At 43.7% G+C, this 19,333-nt stretch overlaps 1 protein-coding gene across 1 annotated transcript; it reads right to left on the minus strand.

The window, feature by feature from the left end:
• Window positions 1-3,742: 3,742 nt before the first annotated feature.
• Window positions 3,743-17,898, minus strand: LOC124002079 (ATP-binding cassette sub-family E member 1-like). The gene is made up of 19 exons (XM_046309339.1): window positions 17,741-17,898; window positions 16,734-16,887; window positions 11,747-11,832; window positions 11,532-11,629; window positions 11,294-11,411; window positions 10,909-11,046; window positions 10,704-10,773; window positions 8,984-9,080; window positions 8,803-8,892; window positions 8,403-8,524; window positions 7,776-7,849; window positions 7,370-7,517; window positions 7,227-7,286; window positions 6,846-6,905; window positions 5,810-5,919; window positions 5,393-5,535; window positions 5,062-5,184; window positions 4,567-4,678; window positions 3,743-4,425 (listed from the first exon to the last, which is right to left on the minus strand). Exons 2-19 carry the CDS (start codon window positions 16,834-16,836, stop codon window positions 4,378-4,380), a joined length of 1,800 nt encoding a protein of 599 aa, XP_046165295.1. The 5' UTR covers window positions 16,837-16,887; window positions 17,741-17,898; the 3' UTR covers window positions 3,743-4,377.
• Window positions 17,899-19,333: the final 1,435 nt, after the last annotated feature.

Consider the following 19,333-nt stretch of genomic DNA (forward strand, 5'->3'; position numbering starts at 1 on the left):
CAAGCGTTGATTGTAGGATGGCTGGGGTGTTAAACATGTTCCAGTTTAGGTCACCTAGCAGCAAGAGCTCTGAAGATAGATGGGGGGCAATCAGTGTCCAGAGCACAGCTGTCTATTCTAATTCTACACCCACAGGAATTCTAATGAATTCTGTATGAAAAACCCTCTGTGTCTGCATACTCTCTATGAGTCTCACTGGGCGTTTCCTAACCCGACCAGCAACTGACCTGACAGAGTTATCACTACTTTTAACCTGTTCAACTACAACCACCATTGGTGGGTCACTGTCCACAGTCGGTGGGTAGTCAAGGTCAAGGGTTCTGCGCCTGATGCTGAAACTTGTGCCACCAGCGGCATCTTCAGAATGCCTTTCTTCCTCAGAGGGTTCGGACATTTCTTCTCCAAAGGTTAGCTCTGACATGCTTGTGCCACCAGTGGCACCCTCCGAATGTGGTGAGTTCTGAGGGTCCCTTGCCAGTGGCCCAATTTCCAGCACGTCTCTTTTTTAGAGGGCTCCGACTGTTTCCTCTGAGGTCTTTTCTGATACCCACACACTAGTCCTCTCACCGATGTCCATTTCTGGTATATCGTTCATGGATGAGTCCTCCATCTCGTCACTCGGATCCTCATGGTCTCCCGTATTAGGTGTCTCCAAGGCAGTGTCAGGGAGAGGCAAGAAGTTTACAGGCATTATCAGATTACGGTGGACCGTTTTCTCCTGGCCAGTCGACATGTTCTGTATCTTGAAGATGTGGATGTCACTATTCTTCTCCGTAACAATTTAGAGGTTGTTCTCCCAACGATCCGCCAGCTTCCTCTTTCCACGTTCACCCTTATTCGCCAGCAGCACCCGATCACCGACCTCCACTGGAGCTCCTCGGATCTTCCTGTTGTAGAGGCCCGCATGCCTCTTCAGCTGTTTGGTTGCCGACACCTGTACCATCTCCATGGCCTCCCTCAGGTCTCTCGTCGGGGACTTGATGTACTCGTTATAGTCTACAACCTTGGAGTCTTGCAGCACAGTACCAAACATCATGTCGACAGGCAGATGTGGGGTTCTCCCAAACATCAACTGGAAAGGGCGTGGCCCGTGGTTTCATGGACTGTACAGTTGTAGGCAAAGGTCAATGACTTCCGCTTCTGGGGCCACCTGTGCTTCGCTCTTGTAGGTAAAGCCCTGATCATGTTTCTCAGCATTCTATTGAACCTTTCAACTCCCCCGTTCCTCATCGGATGGTAGGGAGTTGTGTGCGACTTCTGGACTCCCGCAGCACTCAACAACTCAGCAATCAATTTACTTTCAAAGTTGGCCCCTTGGTCAGAGTGGATACGACGAGGAAAACCATACACACAGAAGATGTTCCACAGCTGAAGGCTCAGACCTGATGATTTTCTCCAATGGAGCTCTGGCCTTTGGCTCGGGGGCCTTACTGAACACACACCTTTTGCAGGTCTTGACATACTCTCTCACATCCGACTCCAGACCATGCAAGAAGAACCTCTTGTCTCGTTAAGTACAACGTCCACTGTTGCCCCTGATGACCGGCCTCATCTTGGACACCCTTCAAAACTGTCGCCCTCATTGAGGTGGGTACTACATACTGGTACGTCTTCTTTGACAGCGAACATTTGGTAACGCGATATAGTACACCCATTTTCAGAGTGAGCTTCTCCCAGGTCTTCAGAATCCACAGAGCCGAGTGGTTCATGGCCACATTCCCTCCTAGAAGGTCTACAGCCCCTGTCCACGTAGAAGACAACTCTGGTGAGTGCATTAACAATGTCCGCCAGGAAATCCAGACACATCTCCTCCTTCCTAAGACTAGGTGAAACTGGCTCGAATGCACTGAGTTGAGGTAGCTCTAAATCATGTGGAAAGCGCAACACTTGCCTGTGTAATTGGCCTGGCCAGAGGTGTGGAAGTAACTGGAGAAATAGCTGCCCCCCTACCCACTGGCAGTGAAGGATTAAACATGAGAACTCCCCTACCTCTGCCAAAACGTTCCATTTAAAAAAAAATGTATATATATATATATATATATTATTTAAATATTAAGTCAATAAAATATCACAATCAATATAAACCCTTCTATAAAATCCGCTTCAACATAATGCATTGAAAATAACAGTTCAGTAGTAGTCGAACAAGACCAAGAATCAACACTGAAAAGTAACAAGAAACGTCTTCATAAATAGTTGTCGCAACCGTGTGGTAGAAAATAGCATCGCCCTCACGACTGACCATCCATGATATAAAAATGGTTTTAACCATGTTATGAGGCTATATAATGTTTGTTTACATTTACAACGTTCATAAACATTGGAATAAAATATATATTTTGAGTTCTAAGCTCATGAGGCCTTTATAAATTATATTCTTCAAAAATCAATAGATATATAATTCTAATTTATAAATCCAAAAATGGATGTAGCCACTACAGACTGCCCCTTTTAAGTCTATCAAAGGTGTACAAGTTCAAGCATGTGTCCATTAGGACAATGGATATTTTAAATTATCAGCATGAATTACATTGAGCAATAAAAGCCCCTTTTATTCCATAGGCTTGGATCCGCACTATGCAGTTGTTGCAAGAGCACATTTTTCATTGGCTGTCCACTGGTTTCAAAAGCAATGATTGATAGGCACCTTAAATTTATTGAAATCAACAGCCATCCACAACCCGTAAGGCGCAAATCACTAAATGAGAGCAGCAGTGTGATTCACATCAATGTGCTATGTAGCTATCAATAATAAGTGATCTACGGCGAAACGGATACTACACCACTGCTGCCATCCTTGCCTCCAAACGTTTATTCAAATTGGTTGCCGACAGCAGTCGCACAATTGGAAGACAGGCTTTTCTAGGCTACAATCCAAGCTATTCCTACTCTTTTCCCACGATCCATCAAACACATTTGGTGTGTCAAGAAACACACTTAAAGTCGACCTTTTTTTCGATGCTGATTTGAATGTCATTGACAAAACAGAAGTGGCAAAGATTTTTCGCAAATATCCTTTCTGAATTTAAAAGTAATCATCTAGTTTTTCAAAAGTATCTAATCTGATTACAATATTTTTGCTGGTAATGTAACGGATTACGGGTTGTTTTTTTGTATTCACTTACATGTAACCGATTACATTTACATGTAATCCATTACTCCCCAAAACTGTACATGTCAGATTTCAATATTGGCCGATGTCATAAGCTGGGAGGTTGCGGTATTCCTACACCGAGAAATGTGTAATTTAACAGAGGGTCTCCATTTGTCTGCCTCTTTAGTCCAGGGTATCGTTGCGAATGTCACACTGCGAGCCCCTGGTGAGATTTTAAGAATCCTACATTGATAGTTTGATTTTACAGCTAGCTAGCTACTTCACATGCTAATATTAACTTTGGTATTATTGTATGTAACTACGTTTACTAGCTTGCTACCTAGCTCGCCAGCCAGCCCATAGAGCGTTACATGTTTTGTAGTTGATTTGATATGCAACAGATTTCCACATGTTGCTACCATACCTTGTAAAGACAAAATAAATACTTGTTCACAAAAAAAAACATTCTAACAGTGTTATTTAATATTGCAAATAAAAGGAATTGTGGTCTTGGGTGGATTTTTCCTTTAAAGCTGTATGGCAACATAAGAATAGCTCTGTAAATGCTATAAACTTGATTCTTAGTCTGGAGGACAAATTAAATTGTGGAATAACAATTGTCATTAACTATAACACATTGACAAGAACTGTATAGAGACGCTTTTAATTGTTGAACCGCAGAATATGAAGGTACATTGCCTTTAATTCCAGTAAATAGATTATGTATTACTTCAGATGTCCATTTTCTGATGGAGAACAAACGAACTGCAGTAGTCTGCTGCTCTCGTGGACAACCCACAATTTCACTTTTAAAAAACTCCACCATACTCAGGAAATGGTGTTTATTCATAAGATACTATTTTAAAACTACATGAATTGAATGACTCTTTGATAAAACACTCCTTTGGCTCCCAAAGGTAGGTGTGTTTGTGGGCGAGTTTGTTTTGCATAGCCCTGTGCACACGGGTGGTTGAAGATTTCACTTTAGGACCAATGGTCTAATATGTAAACCCCAGTGCACCAGGCAATGCAAAACAAACTCACCCTGTGTGTGCACGCGTACGAATGACTCTGGTGGTCCACCCAGGTTGGGTCTCTAAGCCATCAGCCCAGGGGGGGGGCCAGTAGGGTAGGGCTACGTTCCAAATACCTACACTAACATCACTTAGAATGGATCAATGTAGCATGGAATGCTAGTGTGGATATTGGAACAGCCATACAGGTGTCAGGGCCTGAGGAGGATGGACATGGAGGTCTCTCTGATGGCGGGAGGGTTTGGTCCTTTAGTCATCCAGGAAGAAGTAGTTCCCACTCTTCTTCTGTTCACAATCCTAGATAAACAACAGATTAGAGAGCAAATTAAATCAAATGGAGTGATGCTGAATGAAATTACTGAAAGTCAATATGTTTACTAAAGGCACAAAAGGGATGTAAATAAAAATGTAGGTTTTAAACACAGTATTTCCCTGTACCTTTATGGAATTCATCTTGTTGATCCTCGGTCGGAAGTTGTTGGGGTCTCTCCTGAACGTTATCTCCAGCTGTGATAGGAACTTGTTCATCCCTGCGAGTAAGGTCTGTGGCCTGAGAGGTCAAAAGATGACGGGCCCGTGTTACACAGTTGTTTAAGAGCTAAACATGGGTTCCTAACAACCCATATCTTAGCATGATTTCAGTCTGTCTTGTCATGAAAATACCACTTTGTCAGACTGGAACATCAATTTCAGTCAGGATGTGACAGTTTTCTTAAAAATCACCCAATAAGCAGTTTGAAGGAGCTAAGAGTTCCATCAAGTTAGAGGAAGAAAACATTAGCCACCACAGATAAGAACATCAGATATTAATAGCCACCACAGATAAGAACATCAGATATTAATAGCCACCACAGATAAGAACAGCAGACGTCATGCTGCTGGGTAAATCAGTGGATGAGACTCATGCCAAATGGATGGGGAGGGTTAACGTACGTGTTGGCAGCGGTGCTTCGCGAGGGAATACCGTCAAACACAATAACGCGGTCAGCCAGGTAGGTGGCCATGATGAAGTCGTGCTCCACCACAAACGCAGTCTTCTTGGCGTGGAGGATGAATCTACAAACAAATGAATGTATCAAAATCAATGGCGTCCATTAAGGTTTGAGAGGTTGTAGGGTTTCTGTATTTCCTGTCAAACAACATATTCAGGGTTTGTGAATGGTACTGCTGTGAGCAATGTACAGCACGAGGTGGATCGCTTTGCTGGAGGTAGAAGTTCACCCCACCCTAACCACAGATCTAGGATTAGACCGTGTGTGATTACCTTTTGATGACCTTGGCACACACGAGACGCTGCTCAGAGTCCAGGTAGGCGGAGGGCTCGTCTATCAGGTAGACATCAGCTGGTTTCCCCAGACACAGGGCCATGGCCACCCTCTGCAACTCTCCTCCAGACAGGTTCTGGACCTACAGAGACAAGCAGGGGGGTGCTCATTAGACACCAAACGGAGAAAAACAGACTGAAACAGGGAGTACCTGGACATGTCCAATAAGAAATGCTTGCTTTCATTCTCTGATCCAGTGTGCATGGTCCATTGGGGCACCGTGTAGCAAAGTGATTTGCATCAGACATGTTTTATTCTGTTCTTAATGGACAAATTCAGGTAGTAGAAACGCCCCATTTCGCACTGTTGCAAAACATTCAATGAGAACTGAACACAACCCAGAAAGCACAACTTACGTCCTGGTCGATGATGCTCTCAATCTGCATAGGCTTCATGACGTCAGTCACAAACTGGGGGTGAGTGTAGGCGTCTCGGATCTTCTCATGCAGCAGAGCCCGCACACTACAGACCTCACAGACAGAAGAGGACATGAGGAAGTTAGTCAGGGGCTGAGGGGCACACTACCCTACAGACAGAGGACATGAGGAAGTCAGGGGCTGAGGGGTCAGACAGGGACATGAGGAAGTTAGTCAGGGGCTGAGGGGCACACTACCCTACAGACAGAGGACATGAGGAAGTTAGTCAGGGGCTGAGGGGCACACTACCCTACAGACAGAGGACATGAGGAAGTTAGTCAGGGGCTGAGGGGCACACTACCCTACAGACAGAGGACATGAGGAAGTTAGTCAGGGGCTGAGGGGCACACTACCCTACAGACAGAGGACATGAGGAAGTTAGTTAGGGGTACAGACAGAGGACAGTCAGGGGCTGAGGGGCACACTACCCTACAGACAGAGGACATGAGGAAGTTAGTCAGGGGCTGAGGGGCACACATGAGGAAGTTAGTCAGGGGCTACCCTACAGACAGAGGACATGAGGAAGTTAGTCAGGGGCTGAGGGGCACACTACCCTACAGACAGAGGACATGAGGAAGTTAGTCAGGGGCTGAGGGGCACACTACCCTACAGACAGAGGACACGAGGAAGTTAGTCAGGGGCTGAGGGGCACACTACCCTACAGACAGAGGACATGAGGAAGTTAGTCAGGGGCTGAGGGGGGCACACTACCCTACAGACAGAGGACATGAGGAAGTTAGTCAGGGGCTGAGGGGCACACTACCCTACAGACAGAGGACATGAGGAAGTTAGTCAGGGGCTGAGGGGCACACTACCCTACAGACAGAGGACATGAGGAAGTTAGTCAGGGGCTGAGGGGCACACTACCCTACAGACAGAGGACATGAGGAAGTCAGGGGCTCATACAGACAGAGATGAGGGGCAGGGTGTCTGTTAGAGGTGTGTAGTTGTCAAGGCAGTGACTGGTTGGTACCTACTTTGAATTTGGGGCTGATCTTTTGGGGTTTGTAGCTGACGTTCAGGATAGGCACTTCCCCTTTGGAAGTAATAGAAAATGTTTAGAAGAAAATGGACCGAGAGTGTACAAAACAATAAGAACACCTACCTAATATTGTGTTGCACCACCCCCTTTAGCCTTCAAAACAGTCCCAATTAAATATTTTGTCTTGCCCATTCACCCTCTGCAAGGCACACATACACAATCCATGTCTCAATTGTCTCAAGGCTTAAAAATCCTTAATTAACCTGTCTCCTCCCCTTCATTTACACTGATTGAAGTGGATTTAATAAGTGACAAAAATGGTTCCAGCAATTAGACGATGTGAAGAGGAACTAAAATTTGTCAAATGTTATTTACCCCCTTCATCTGGTTTCAGACGGCCAGCCAGCATTCTGATGAACGTGGTTTTGCCCGTCCCTGAAAGAGAGGATTTAGAAATAACACTCATTATATGGAACTTGGTTGAGAAAGACACACACACTCCTCCCCTGCCTACTCACCGTTCTCTCCCAGCATGACCATGATCTCAGAGTCAGTGAACTCTCCTTCCAGGATCTCCAGGGCAAAGTCCCCCATGTTCTTCTTCATGTGGGGGTACTGGTAGTGGCACATCCTCTTGATCTCCTCCTCGTTGGCCGTCTCCGCCACCTAGTGTTGTATTACTACATTATTATGAACTGGATGGTTCGAGCCCTGAATGCTGATTGGCTGAAAGACCACATTCCAAGGGTAAGACAAAAAATATATACTTTTTACTACTCTAACTAAGTTGGTAATCAGTTTATAATACCAATAAGTCAGCTCTGGGGTTTGTTGCACTGCGTTGCGTCGTGCATAAGAACAGCCCTTTGCCGTGGTATATTGGCCATGTGCCACATATCCTCAGGCTTAATTGTATCACATTACCTTGAACACCAGCGATATCTCCCTGAAGCGCAGATTCTCCGTGGGCACATAGCCGTCCAGGAAGATGTTGATGCCTGGAGAAAGGAGTGGAGGAGGCCTGGGGTTAGAGGTGAAGTAGTCAAGTGAACAGGACAGGTGTGCATTGGGAAGATATCCATTGGTTGTGGTGATATGCTCCACTGACAGATTGTGAAAAGCTGTGTTACCATTTGGAGGGTAACTGACAGAGGGGTGGTCTATGGGGTGCTACACTAGGCTACGGCCTTAAGGCTTTGAAATGTCTATACCAGTTAGCTCTGCAGCAGACCCATTAGAGTTAGTCCCTAGTGGGGTCAGAGTGGGGGTTTACTGTAGCAGAGATCAAGTTGAGACAGATCTTCAATTGTTTTCAGACTGTAGCCTGCCATGTACTGAGGATATACTTTATCCATTGATATCAATGCAAATAATAATAATAAAGTACACATACCAATAGCCAGGGCGTCATTGTGAATGAAGTAAGAGGGTGGTAGAGGTAGTTTCGCCTTCCCTGATTCCAAAGGCCATAGTGACCGCTCCATAAGCACTGGACACTCCGTACAGACAGCGTGGTGTTTATGGTGTAGTATGAAGTGTTTAGGGTCCTACCTTCTCTAACTCCAAAGGGCATAGTGACCACTCCATAGGCGCTGGGCACTCCGTACAGACAGCAGATGAAGTCAGACAGGTAGTCCAGCACACTCAGGTCGTGTTCCACCACTATGATGTACCTGGGAGGGCGGACAAAATAAGAGTCAAGAGTCTACAAGACAAGAAAAAGCTGATGGAACAGTGGATAATATTCAAGTAGGCATAAAACCAAAAGTAAACCAAGTGAAATACGGAGGAACTACCAGGTTGGTGTTTACTAGGAATATAGCAGTACTGCCCGAATTTGTCCAATGAGGAACTATGGTTTTTCTTTTTCCATTGCAAAATGCTTTGCTACTGTATGCCCTTTTGAACAGGACCCAGGTCTCTAATGAGAGCATCATGTAATGCAACAGACCTGTCTGGGGAGATGAGGGAGCGGATGGTGACGGCAGCTCTTAGACGTTGCTTAACATCCAGGTAACTGGACGGCTCGTCAAACATGAAGCTGGAAGGAACCACATAAAGAGAGCCGCGTTAAGAACCACAACATATTCAGTCTTGGATGGCTTCCACTGAAGCTGGTGCTGTTTACTTACATGTCTGCTCTCTGGATGCAGACCACAGCGATGGCAAAGCGCTGCAGCTCTCCTCCTGATAGGTCCTCCACATTCCTCTCCCTGAGATGAGTCAGATCTGGGACAGGAGAGAGATTAAATAAACAGCTGGCCAAATTGTATATTTTACTGACAACTTGACTGTAGAAGTGGGTCAAGTAGAGGTTGACCGATTAATCGGAATGGTGATTAATTAGGGCCGAGTTCAAGTTTTCATAACAATCGGTAATCTGAATTTTTGGACACCGATTATGGCCAATTACATGCACTCCACGAGGAGACTGCGTGGCAGGCCGACTACCTGTTACGCGAGTGCAGCAAAGACCCACAGTAAGTTGCTAGCTAGCATTAAAGTTATCTTATTAAAAAGAACAATCAATCTTAATATAGTCACTAGTTAACAACACATGGTTGATGACATTAGTGTTTCTAGCTTGTCCTGTGTTGCATATAATCGATATGGTGCCTGTTGATTCAATGCTAAATTACAGCCTATTTTGCCAAACGGGTGATTTAACAAGCGCATTCGTGAAAAAAGCACTGTCGTTGCACCAATGTGTACCTAAACATAAACGCCTTTCTTAAAATCAGTATATATTTTTTAACCTGCATATTTAGTTAACATTTCCTGCTAACATAAATTTATTTTAACTAGGGAAATTGTGTCACTTCTCTTGTGTTCTGTGCAAGCAGAGTCAGGGTATATGCAGCAGTTTGGGCTGCCTGGCTCGTTGCGAACTGTGTGAAGACCATTTCTTCCTAACAAAGACCGTAATTAATTTGCCAGAATTGTACATGAATATGGCATAACATTGAAGGTTGTGTAATGTAACAGCAATATTTAGACTTAGGGATACCACCCGTTAGATAAAATGCGTAACGGTTCCGTATTTCACTGAAAGAATAAACGTTTTGTTTTTGAAATGATAGTTTACGGATTTGACCACATTAATGATCTAACGCTCGTATTTCTGTGTGTTATTACATTATAATTAAGTCAATGATTTGATAGAGCAGTCTGACTGAGCGGTGGTAGGCAGCAGAAGGCTCGTAAGCATTCATTCAAATGGCACATTCCTGCATTTGCCAGCAGCTCTTCACTGTGCTTCAAGCATTGCGCTGTTTATGACTTCAAGCCTATCAACTCCCGAGATTAGGCTGGCAATACTAAAGTACTTATTAGAACATCCAACAGTCAAAGGTATATGAAATACAAATGGTATAGAGCGAAAGAGTCCTATAATAAGTACTTCTTACCTGGGAATACTGAAGACTCGTGTTAAAAGGAACTTAAACGTTAGCTTTTTTACATGGCACATATTGCATTTTTACTTCTCCAACACTTTTTTGCAGTATTTAAACCAAATTGAACAGGGTTCACTATTTATTTGAGACTAAATTGATTTTATTGATGTATTATATTATGTTAAAATAGTGTTCATTCAGTAATGCTGTGATGTAATAATAAAATAATAAAAATGTAATAATAAAAATATATATATAATGTTAAAAAATGGACGGTTAATCGGGATCGGCTTTTTTTGGTCCTCCAATAATCGGTATTGGCGTTGAAAAATCATAATCGGTCGACCTCTAGTCATAAGGAAATTTTTTAAAACATAAATGGAAACAGTTAGGATTACATATAACAAATTATAGACAAGAAGAGAAAAGACAAGGTGAGAAACCAATCTAAACTTACCAAGCTGCTCACAGACGATGGTCTCAGTCTTGGAGTCGTCTTTCCTGCTCAGAATGGAGCCCACAGTCCCCTAGTGGCAGAACACAGCACTACTGTTAGCCCGTCAGACAACAATTCTGTACAGATCGGTGTATCTGGAACGCACCAATTCTATCCCCGCATTCATTTCTACAGGTCTGAACCCACACCCACAGGCTTGACTGACCTTGACTGTCTTGGGGATCTGGTCAACGTACTGGGGCTTGACGATGGCTTTCAGGTCATCCTCCAGGATCTTGGTAAAGTAGTTCTGGAGCTCAGAGCCACGGAAGTAGGTCAGGATCTCCTGCCAGTCTGGTGGAGCCTAGTGGAGGAACGGGAGTATATTGAGCTTTTGAAACTAGGGATAAGAGCGATGGTAACACAGCACAGTGTTTTAGTAACTAGTTGCATTTCAGTCATTTAGCTGACATTGTAAGGTCATTCTGCTGACATAATTATGCAGAGGGACTTAAGTGACCCTTTAAACATTGTAAAGCCAGATAATGTATTAGACACCTTGCTACATTCTCTACAAGGATGTGTCATAAAACTAATAGTTACACACTTACATCGAACTTCCCCAAGTTAGGCTTCTGTTTTCCAGCCAGAATTTTCAGCGCCGTAGATTTCCCGATTCCGTTGGTGCCCACAAGTCCCAGAACCTCTCCAGGTCTGGGAATGGGTAATCTGGAATGGAATATGGCACAAGTACAGTTCATGGATTCAAGAGAAACAAACATTCATTGAGATTAGGCCTACAGGTCTATGAGACAAACACAGCTCTCTTTACCTTGAAAAGTAACCCACCTATGCAACTTGAAGGAGTTGGCACAGTATCTGTGAGTTGTCTCTTTCTCGAGGTTGCTTGGCAAGTTGACAATAGACAAGGCCCCAAATGGACATTTCTGGAATAAAAAAAAGAAGTCAGTGCTAAGTAATCAGGACCAAAGGAAAATACATTAAGAAAAAACTACTCGTCCACATCCATCAATAGCGTGTCAGTCATTTTGTTACGATTTTACCTTGACACAGATGCCACAACCGATACAGAGCGATTCGGAAATCCACACAATTTTGCTCTGAGCTGTGACTTCTATGCACAGTTTGCCTGCAAGACAAAAAGATTACAAAGATGAATGACAATTGAGTCTTGAAAAAAAGTCAATATGGACCATTTCAACTGTACATAACTTGAGGCATTATCGTTTAGGGTACTGCCTCAAGACCCGGAGGAATTAGTTATAGTGTATGTGTCAGTGATATTATAATAGGCCTAGATTCTCAAGTTGTTTGCGAGATGGCATAGCAGTTCAGACGTCTTTTGTCCTCCTCTTGTCGTGTCCTGTATATATATATATATTTACAACTTTTTTCACATACATTTTATTTTTATTTTCCATTAAAGTCATCTTCAAAACACTCTCCTGCAACCCGCCTCACCAATTTATATTTATAAATAAGTATTATTTACCTCAAATCTGCAATCCTCCAAGAAGCTAGCCAGAAGCTAGCCAGAAACTTCAAGAAGCTAGCCAGAAACTAGCCAGAAGCTAGCCAGGAGCTAGCCAGAAACTAGCCCAGAAGCTAATCCAGAAACTAATCAGAAGCTAGTTCAGAAGCTAGTTCGCTTCTTTACTGGCAAATCGTTAGTATTCATCTAACCACGGTTTGTGGTCATCAGCTATCCTTTAGCTCGAAAATCTATCGGCAGTTTTGTACGGCGCAGCGGGGCTCGGAACGGAAAATACCGGACCAATTTTTCTCTCCATGTCCCTGGATTTCAACTGCTCTCTGGACATTCATACTCAGATCTCACAGCTGGCTAGCTGCTATCCGTGTGACTATCTGCTTTCGTCGACTCCTGAGCTCCGTCAATCACTCCTGGGCTGCAGTCACCTATCCGGACCCGTTTTACTGCCTACGCGGCGCCCCACCGGGCCTTCACAACTGGAATGCCGACGTTATCTACCCGAAGGAGATCCGGCTGGCTCCTCCGTCGCGGAGTTACCTGAATGCCCATCTGCGGCCTGCTAACCGTTAGCTGTCTTACCGGCTGCTCTCAGAATAGACAATCGGACAATTTATTTATTTTTATTATGTTTCTTCTTGGGCTTCTATACTATATCTATTGTTTTTACTTTGATTTTATTTATTTTTTATTTGTTGTGTGATTTGGATTAATCCCCTCTACCACACGGAACCCCACTAATCTACTGACGGAACGCAAGAGCTGGCTAACAACAGTCCTCCATCCTATGCTAGCTTGCTACCGATGGCCTGGCTAGCTGTCTAAATCGCCGTGACCCCCAACCAACATCTCCACTCACTGGACCCTTTTGATCACTCGATGAAGGATGCCTCTCCTTAATGTCAATATGTCTTGTCCATTGCTGTTCTGGTTAGTGTTTATTGGCTTATTTCACTGTAGAGCCTCTAGTCCTGCTCACTATACCTTATCCAACTTATTAGTTCCACCACCCACACATGCAATGACATCTCCTGGTTTCAATGATGTTTCTAGAGACAATATCTCTCTCTTCATCACTCAATACCTAGGTTTACCTCCACTATATTCACATCCTACCATACCTTTGTCTGTACATTATACCTTGATGCTATTTTATCGTCCCCAGAAACCTCCTTTTACTCTCTGTTCCAGACGTTCTAGACGACCAATTCTTATTGCTTTTAGCCGCACCCTTAATCTTCTCCTCCTATGTTCCTCTGGCGATGTAGAGGTGAATCCAGGCTCTGCAGTGCCTAGCTCCACTCCTATTCCCCAGGCGCTCTCTTTTGATGACTTCTGTAACCGTAATAGCCTTGGTTTCATGCATGTTAACATTAGAAGCCTCCTCCCTAAGTTTGTTCTATTCACTGCTCTAGCACACTCTGCCAACCCGGATGTTCTAGCTGTGTCTGAATCCTGGCTTAGGAAGACCACCAAAAATTCAGAAATGTTAATTCCAAACTACAACATTTTCAGACAAGATAGAACTGCCAAAGGGGGCGGTGTTGCAATCTACTGCACAGATAGCCTGCAGAGCCTGCAGAGTTCTGTCCTACTATCCAGGTCTGTACCCAAACAATTTGAACTTCTACTTTTAAAAATCCACCTCTCTAAAAACAAGTCTCTCACCGTTGCCGCCTGCTATAGACCACCCTCTGCCCCCAGCTGTGCTCTGGACACCATATGTGAACTGATTGCCCCCCATCTATATTCAGAGCTCGTGCTGCTAGGCGACCTAAACTGGAACATGCTTAACACCCCAGCCATCCTACAATCTAAACTTGATGCCCTCAATCTCACACAAATTATCAATGAACCTACCAGGTACCCCCCCCCCAAAGCCTTAAACACAGGCACCCTCATAGATATCATCCTAACCAACTTCCCCTCTAAATACACCTCTGCTGTCTTCAACCAAGATCTCAGCAATCACTGCCTCATTGCCTGCATCCGTAATGGGTCAGCGGTCAAACGACCTCCACTCATCACTGTAAAACGCTCCCTGAAACACTTCAGCGAGCAGGCCTTTCTAATCGCCCTGGCCGGGGTATCCTGGAAGGATATTGATCTCATCCCGTCAGTAGAGGATGCCTGGATATAAAAAAAAAATGCCTTCCTAACCATCTTAAATAAACATGCCCCATTCAAGAAATTTAGAACCAGGAACAGATATAGCCCTTGGTTCTCCCCAGACCTGACTGCCCTTAACCAACACAAAAACATCCTATGGCGTTCTGCATTAGCATCGAACAGCCCCCGTGATATGCAGCTGTTCAGGGAAGCTAGAAACCGTTATACACAGGCAGTTAGAAAAGCCAAGGCTAGCTTTTTCAAGCAGAAATTTGCTTCCTGCAACACTAACTCAAAGTTCTGGGACACTGCAAAGTCCATGGAGAATAAGAACACCTCCTCCCAGCTGCCCACTGCACTGAAGATAGGAAACACTGTCACCACTGATAAATCCACCATAATTGAGAATTTCAACAAGCATTTTTCTACGGCTGGCCATGCTTTCCACCTGGCTACTCCTACCCCGGTCAACAGCACTGCACCCCCAACAGCAACTCGCCCAAGCCTTCCCCATTTCTCCTTCTCCCAAATCCATTCAGCTGATGTTCTGAAAGAGCTGAAAAATCTGGACCCCTACAAATCAGCCGGGCTAGACAATCTGGACCCTTTCTTTCTAAAGTTATCTGCCGAAATTGTTGCCACCCCTATTACTAGCCTGTTCAACCTCTCTTTCGTGTCGTCTGAGATTCCCAAAGATTGGAAAGCAGCTGCGGTCATCCCCCTCTTCAAAGGGGGGGACACTTGACCCAAACTGCTACAGACCTATATCTATCCTACCATGTCTTTCTAAGGTCTTCGAAAGCCAAGTCAACAAACAGATTACCGACCATTTCGAATCTCACCATACCTTCTCTGCTATGCAATCTGGTTTCAGAGCTGGTCATGGGTGCACCTCAGCCACGCTCAAGGTCCTAAACGATATCTTAACCGCCATCGATAAGAAACATTACTGTGCAGCCGTATTCATTGATCTGGCCAAGGCTTTCGACTCTGTCAATCACCACATCCTCATCGGCAGACTCGACAGCCTTGGTTTTTTCAAATGATTGCCTCGCCTGGATCACCAACTACTTCTCTGATAGAGTTCAGTGTGTCAAATCGGAGGGTCTGCTGTCCGGACCTCTGGCAGTCTCTATGGGGGTGCCACAGGGTTCAATTCTTGGACCGACTCTCTTCTCTGTATACATCAATGAGGTCGCTCTTGCTGCTGGTGAGTCTCTGATCCACCTCTACGCAGACGACACCATGCTGTATAATTCGGGCCCTTCTTTGGACACTGTGTTAACAACCCTCCAGGCAAGCTTCAATGCCATACAACTCTCCTTCCGTGGTCTCCAATTGCTCTTAAATACAAGTAAAACTAAATGCATGCTCTTCAACCGATCGCTACCTACACCTACCCGCCTGTCCAACATCACTACTCTGGACGGCTCCGACTTAGAATACGTGGACAACTACAAATACTTAGGTGTCTGGTTAGACTGTAAACTCTCCTTCCAGACCCATATCAAACATCTCCAATCCAAAGTTAAATCTAGAATTGGCTTCCTATTTCGCAACAAAGCATCCTTCCCTCATGCTGCCAAACATACCCTTGTAAAACTGACCATCCTACCAATCCTCGACTTTGGCGATGTCATTTACAAAATAGCCTCCAATACCCTACTCAACAAATTGGATGCAGTCTATCACAGTGCAATCCATTTTGTCACCAAAGCCCCATATACTACCCACCATTGCGACCTGTACTCTCTCGTTGGCTGGCCCTCGCTTCATACTCATCGCCAAACCCACTGGCTCCATGTCATCTACAAGACCCTGCTAGGTAAGGTCCCCCCTTATCTCAGCTCGCTGGTCACCATAGCATCTCACACCTGTAGCACACGCTCCAGCAGGTATATCTCTCTAGTCACCCCCAAAACCAATTCTTTCTTTGGCCTGTCAGAGCATCTTACAGATTACTGTACCTGTACATAGCCCACCTATAATTTAGCCCAAACAACTACCTCTTTCCCAACTGTATTTAATTAATTAATTTATTTATTTTGCTCCTTTGCACCCCATTATTTTTATTTCTACTTTGCACATTCTTCCATTGCAAAACTACCATTCCAGTGTTTTACTTGCTATATTGTATTTACTTTGCCACCATGGCCTTTTTTGCCTTTACCTCCCTTCTCACCTCATTTGCTCACACTGTATATAGACTTGTTTATACTGTATTATTGACTGTATGTTTGTTTTACTCCATGTGTAACTCTGTGTCATTGTATCTGTCGAACTGCTTTGCTTTATCTTGGCCAGGTCGCAATTGTAAATGAGAACTTGTTCTCAACTTGCCTACCTGGTTAAATAAAGGTGAAATAAAATAAAAAATAAATAAAAAAGTATGAGGTTCAGCACAGTAGGAAAGGATGCAACACAAGTCTTACCCATCCGAACCACAGGGCAACTCTTTTTGCACTCTTGCCGGCATTTCTTTGGCTTGCATTTGTCATGATTCACAATGGCGATTCTGGTGTTTTTCTCCGACATTCTGCCTGCCTCTTGTCAATTCTTGGCGGAGCAGAATCCCTCCCCAGAGTACTGTGATACAGAGATATGAGAGTTTAGATCAGACAAGGGTTAGGCCTGTAGCGTCTTCAGAGACAGTGAGTCAGATTAATAACAGTTTGGATGAATGAATGAATACAGAATTGGCCTGTAAATTACTATTTGTATTTATTATGGATTTCCATTAGCTGCTGCCAAGGCAGTAACTACTCATCCTAGGGTCCAGCAAAATTAAGGCAGTTATACAATTTTAAAAACATTACAATAAATTCACAACACATTAAGTGTGTGCCCCAAATCTGGGTGAGGCAAGAGAGAAGAATGTATCTAGCTATTTCTCTCTCGTATCCATCTCACTTCGAGACAAGAAAGCAAGATGGATAACGTTATAACTTAGTAGGTACAACTAGATAACGAGTAACACTGAAATATGAAACGATAGCGATTAGCAAAGAGACAGAGACTAGCTGAGCAGTGCGTATGCCACTGACAGTTTAGCTAGCTACATTAGCAAGTTTGTCAACTAACACTTAGTTTACCCTAGCTAGCTACGTTACCCTAACGGTCACTTCATCCAAATCAGCTGGCAGGCGACACTGTTGGCTATACAAACTAGCTAGCCAGCGTACTAGTATCAGTGACCTATAATTAAACACGTGGTAATTTAAGTTAGTTATAAACTATCAAATGAACGAACAGCTGTCATGTGAAAACAGATGCGGCTATGATACACTAGCTAGCAAGCTAACGTTAGCTAGCTAATTGGCTAACGAACAGTGCTGACGTTTAAGCTAGCTCTGTTAGCTAGCCAGCTGGAAAAACAGCCCATTAAAATGTTATTTGACAAGTTTGTCATTAATATAATTTATATATCAATCCAACTCACCCAGAAACACTCTTCGGGTGTTTCTGTCCTCCAGGTATGATATTTTTGGTTTTAAAGTGTCGTTTTACAACGGTGTTTTATTAAACAACGTGTTCTCAACAGGGACAGAACGCCGGGAGAAAAATGGCGCTCCCATGCGTAAAGTTTAGCGACGTCCAGCCATGCGTCGCTGTGACGTGGGTATCTACGAGAATTAAAAAGTGGGAATAGGTTATTTGAGGTGATGGCAACGCAGAACATCTGTTAGACATTCATAAAAATAAATTGAAGTGTATGATCAGAAATGTTTAATTGAATTTGTGAGGCCTTCAATGTAAACTCAAGCTGATGTATAATTTTACCTCTGTAAGATACAATGGTTTAATTTAATAAATAAAAGTGTGTCAATGGGTTCACCATTGAATAAAAGGGAAATATATTACTTATCGAAAACAAGTTATTTTAACTACATAGGCCCATTGATGCTGAGATGTTTAGAAATATGAATCATAATGTATTTATCATATAGGAAAATGTATTTTGAAGGCATCTCTGGCTGCAGTGCAACTGGTGTCTTCATGGCACAGACTGTATCAAAATGCAGAATGAGACAAAGTGAGTGTCCTTAAACCACCATAGGCTACTCAAATCAGACCAAATGTAATTTAATTGGTCACATACATATATTTAGCAGATGTTATTGCGAGTCTAGCGAAACTTTTGTGTTCTTAGCTCCAATGGTGCAGAATATTTAAAAAAATACACAACAATACACACATCTAAAACTAAATGAATGGAATTAAGAAATATTGAAATATTAGGATGAGCAATGTAAGAATCCGGAGTACCTGACCAAAAGTATGTGGACACCTGCTAGTCAAACATCTCATTCCAAAATTATGGAATGAGATGGTCCCCTCTTTGCTGCTATAACAGATTTCACTCTTCTGGGAAGGAAAGCGGATACCAAGTCAGTTGTACAACTGAATGCCTTCAACTGAAATGTCTCCTCCGCATTTAACCCGACATCTCTGAATCAGAGCGGTGCGGGGGGCTGTCTTAATAGACATCCATGTCTTCAGCACCTGGGGAACAGGGGCAGAACAACATATTTTTTACCTTGTCAGCTCGGGGATTCAATTCAGCAATCTTTCGGTTATTGGCCCAATGCTCTAACCACTAGGCTACCTGCTGCTAGATGTTGGAACATTTCTGCGGGGGACTTGCCTCCATTCAACCACAAGAGCATTAGTGAGGTCAGCACTGATGTTGAGCGATTAGGGCTAGCTCGCAATAGGCATTCCAATTCATCCCAAAGTTGTTTGATGGGGTTTAGGTCAGGGCTCTGTGCAGGCCAGTCAAGTTATTCCATGCAAATCTTGACAAACCATTTCTGTATGAACCTTGCTTCGTGCACAGGGGCATTGTCATGCTGAAACAGGAAAGGGCCTTATCCAAACTGTTGCCACAAAGTTGGAAGCACAGCATGGTCTAGAATGCCATTGTATGCTGTAGCATTAAGATTTCCATTCATTGGATCTAAGGGGCCTAGCCCAAAACATGAAAAACATTATTCCAGTACATTATTCCTCCTCCACCTAACTTCCGGCGCCG

This window comes from Oncorhynchus gorbuscha, linkage group LG17, assembly GCF_021184085.1.
Source record: "Oncorhynchus gorbuscha isolate QuinsamMale2020 ecotype Even-year linkage group LG17, OgorEven_v1.0, whole genome shotgun sequence".
NCBI classification, from domain to species: Eukaryota; Metazoa; Chordata; class Actinopteri; order Salmoniformes; family Salmonidae; genus Oncorhynchus; species Oncorhynchus gorbuscha.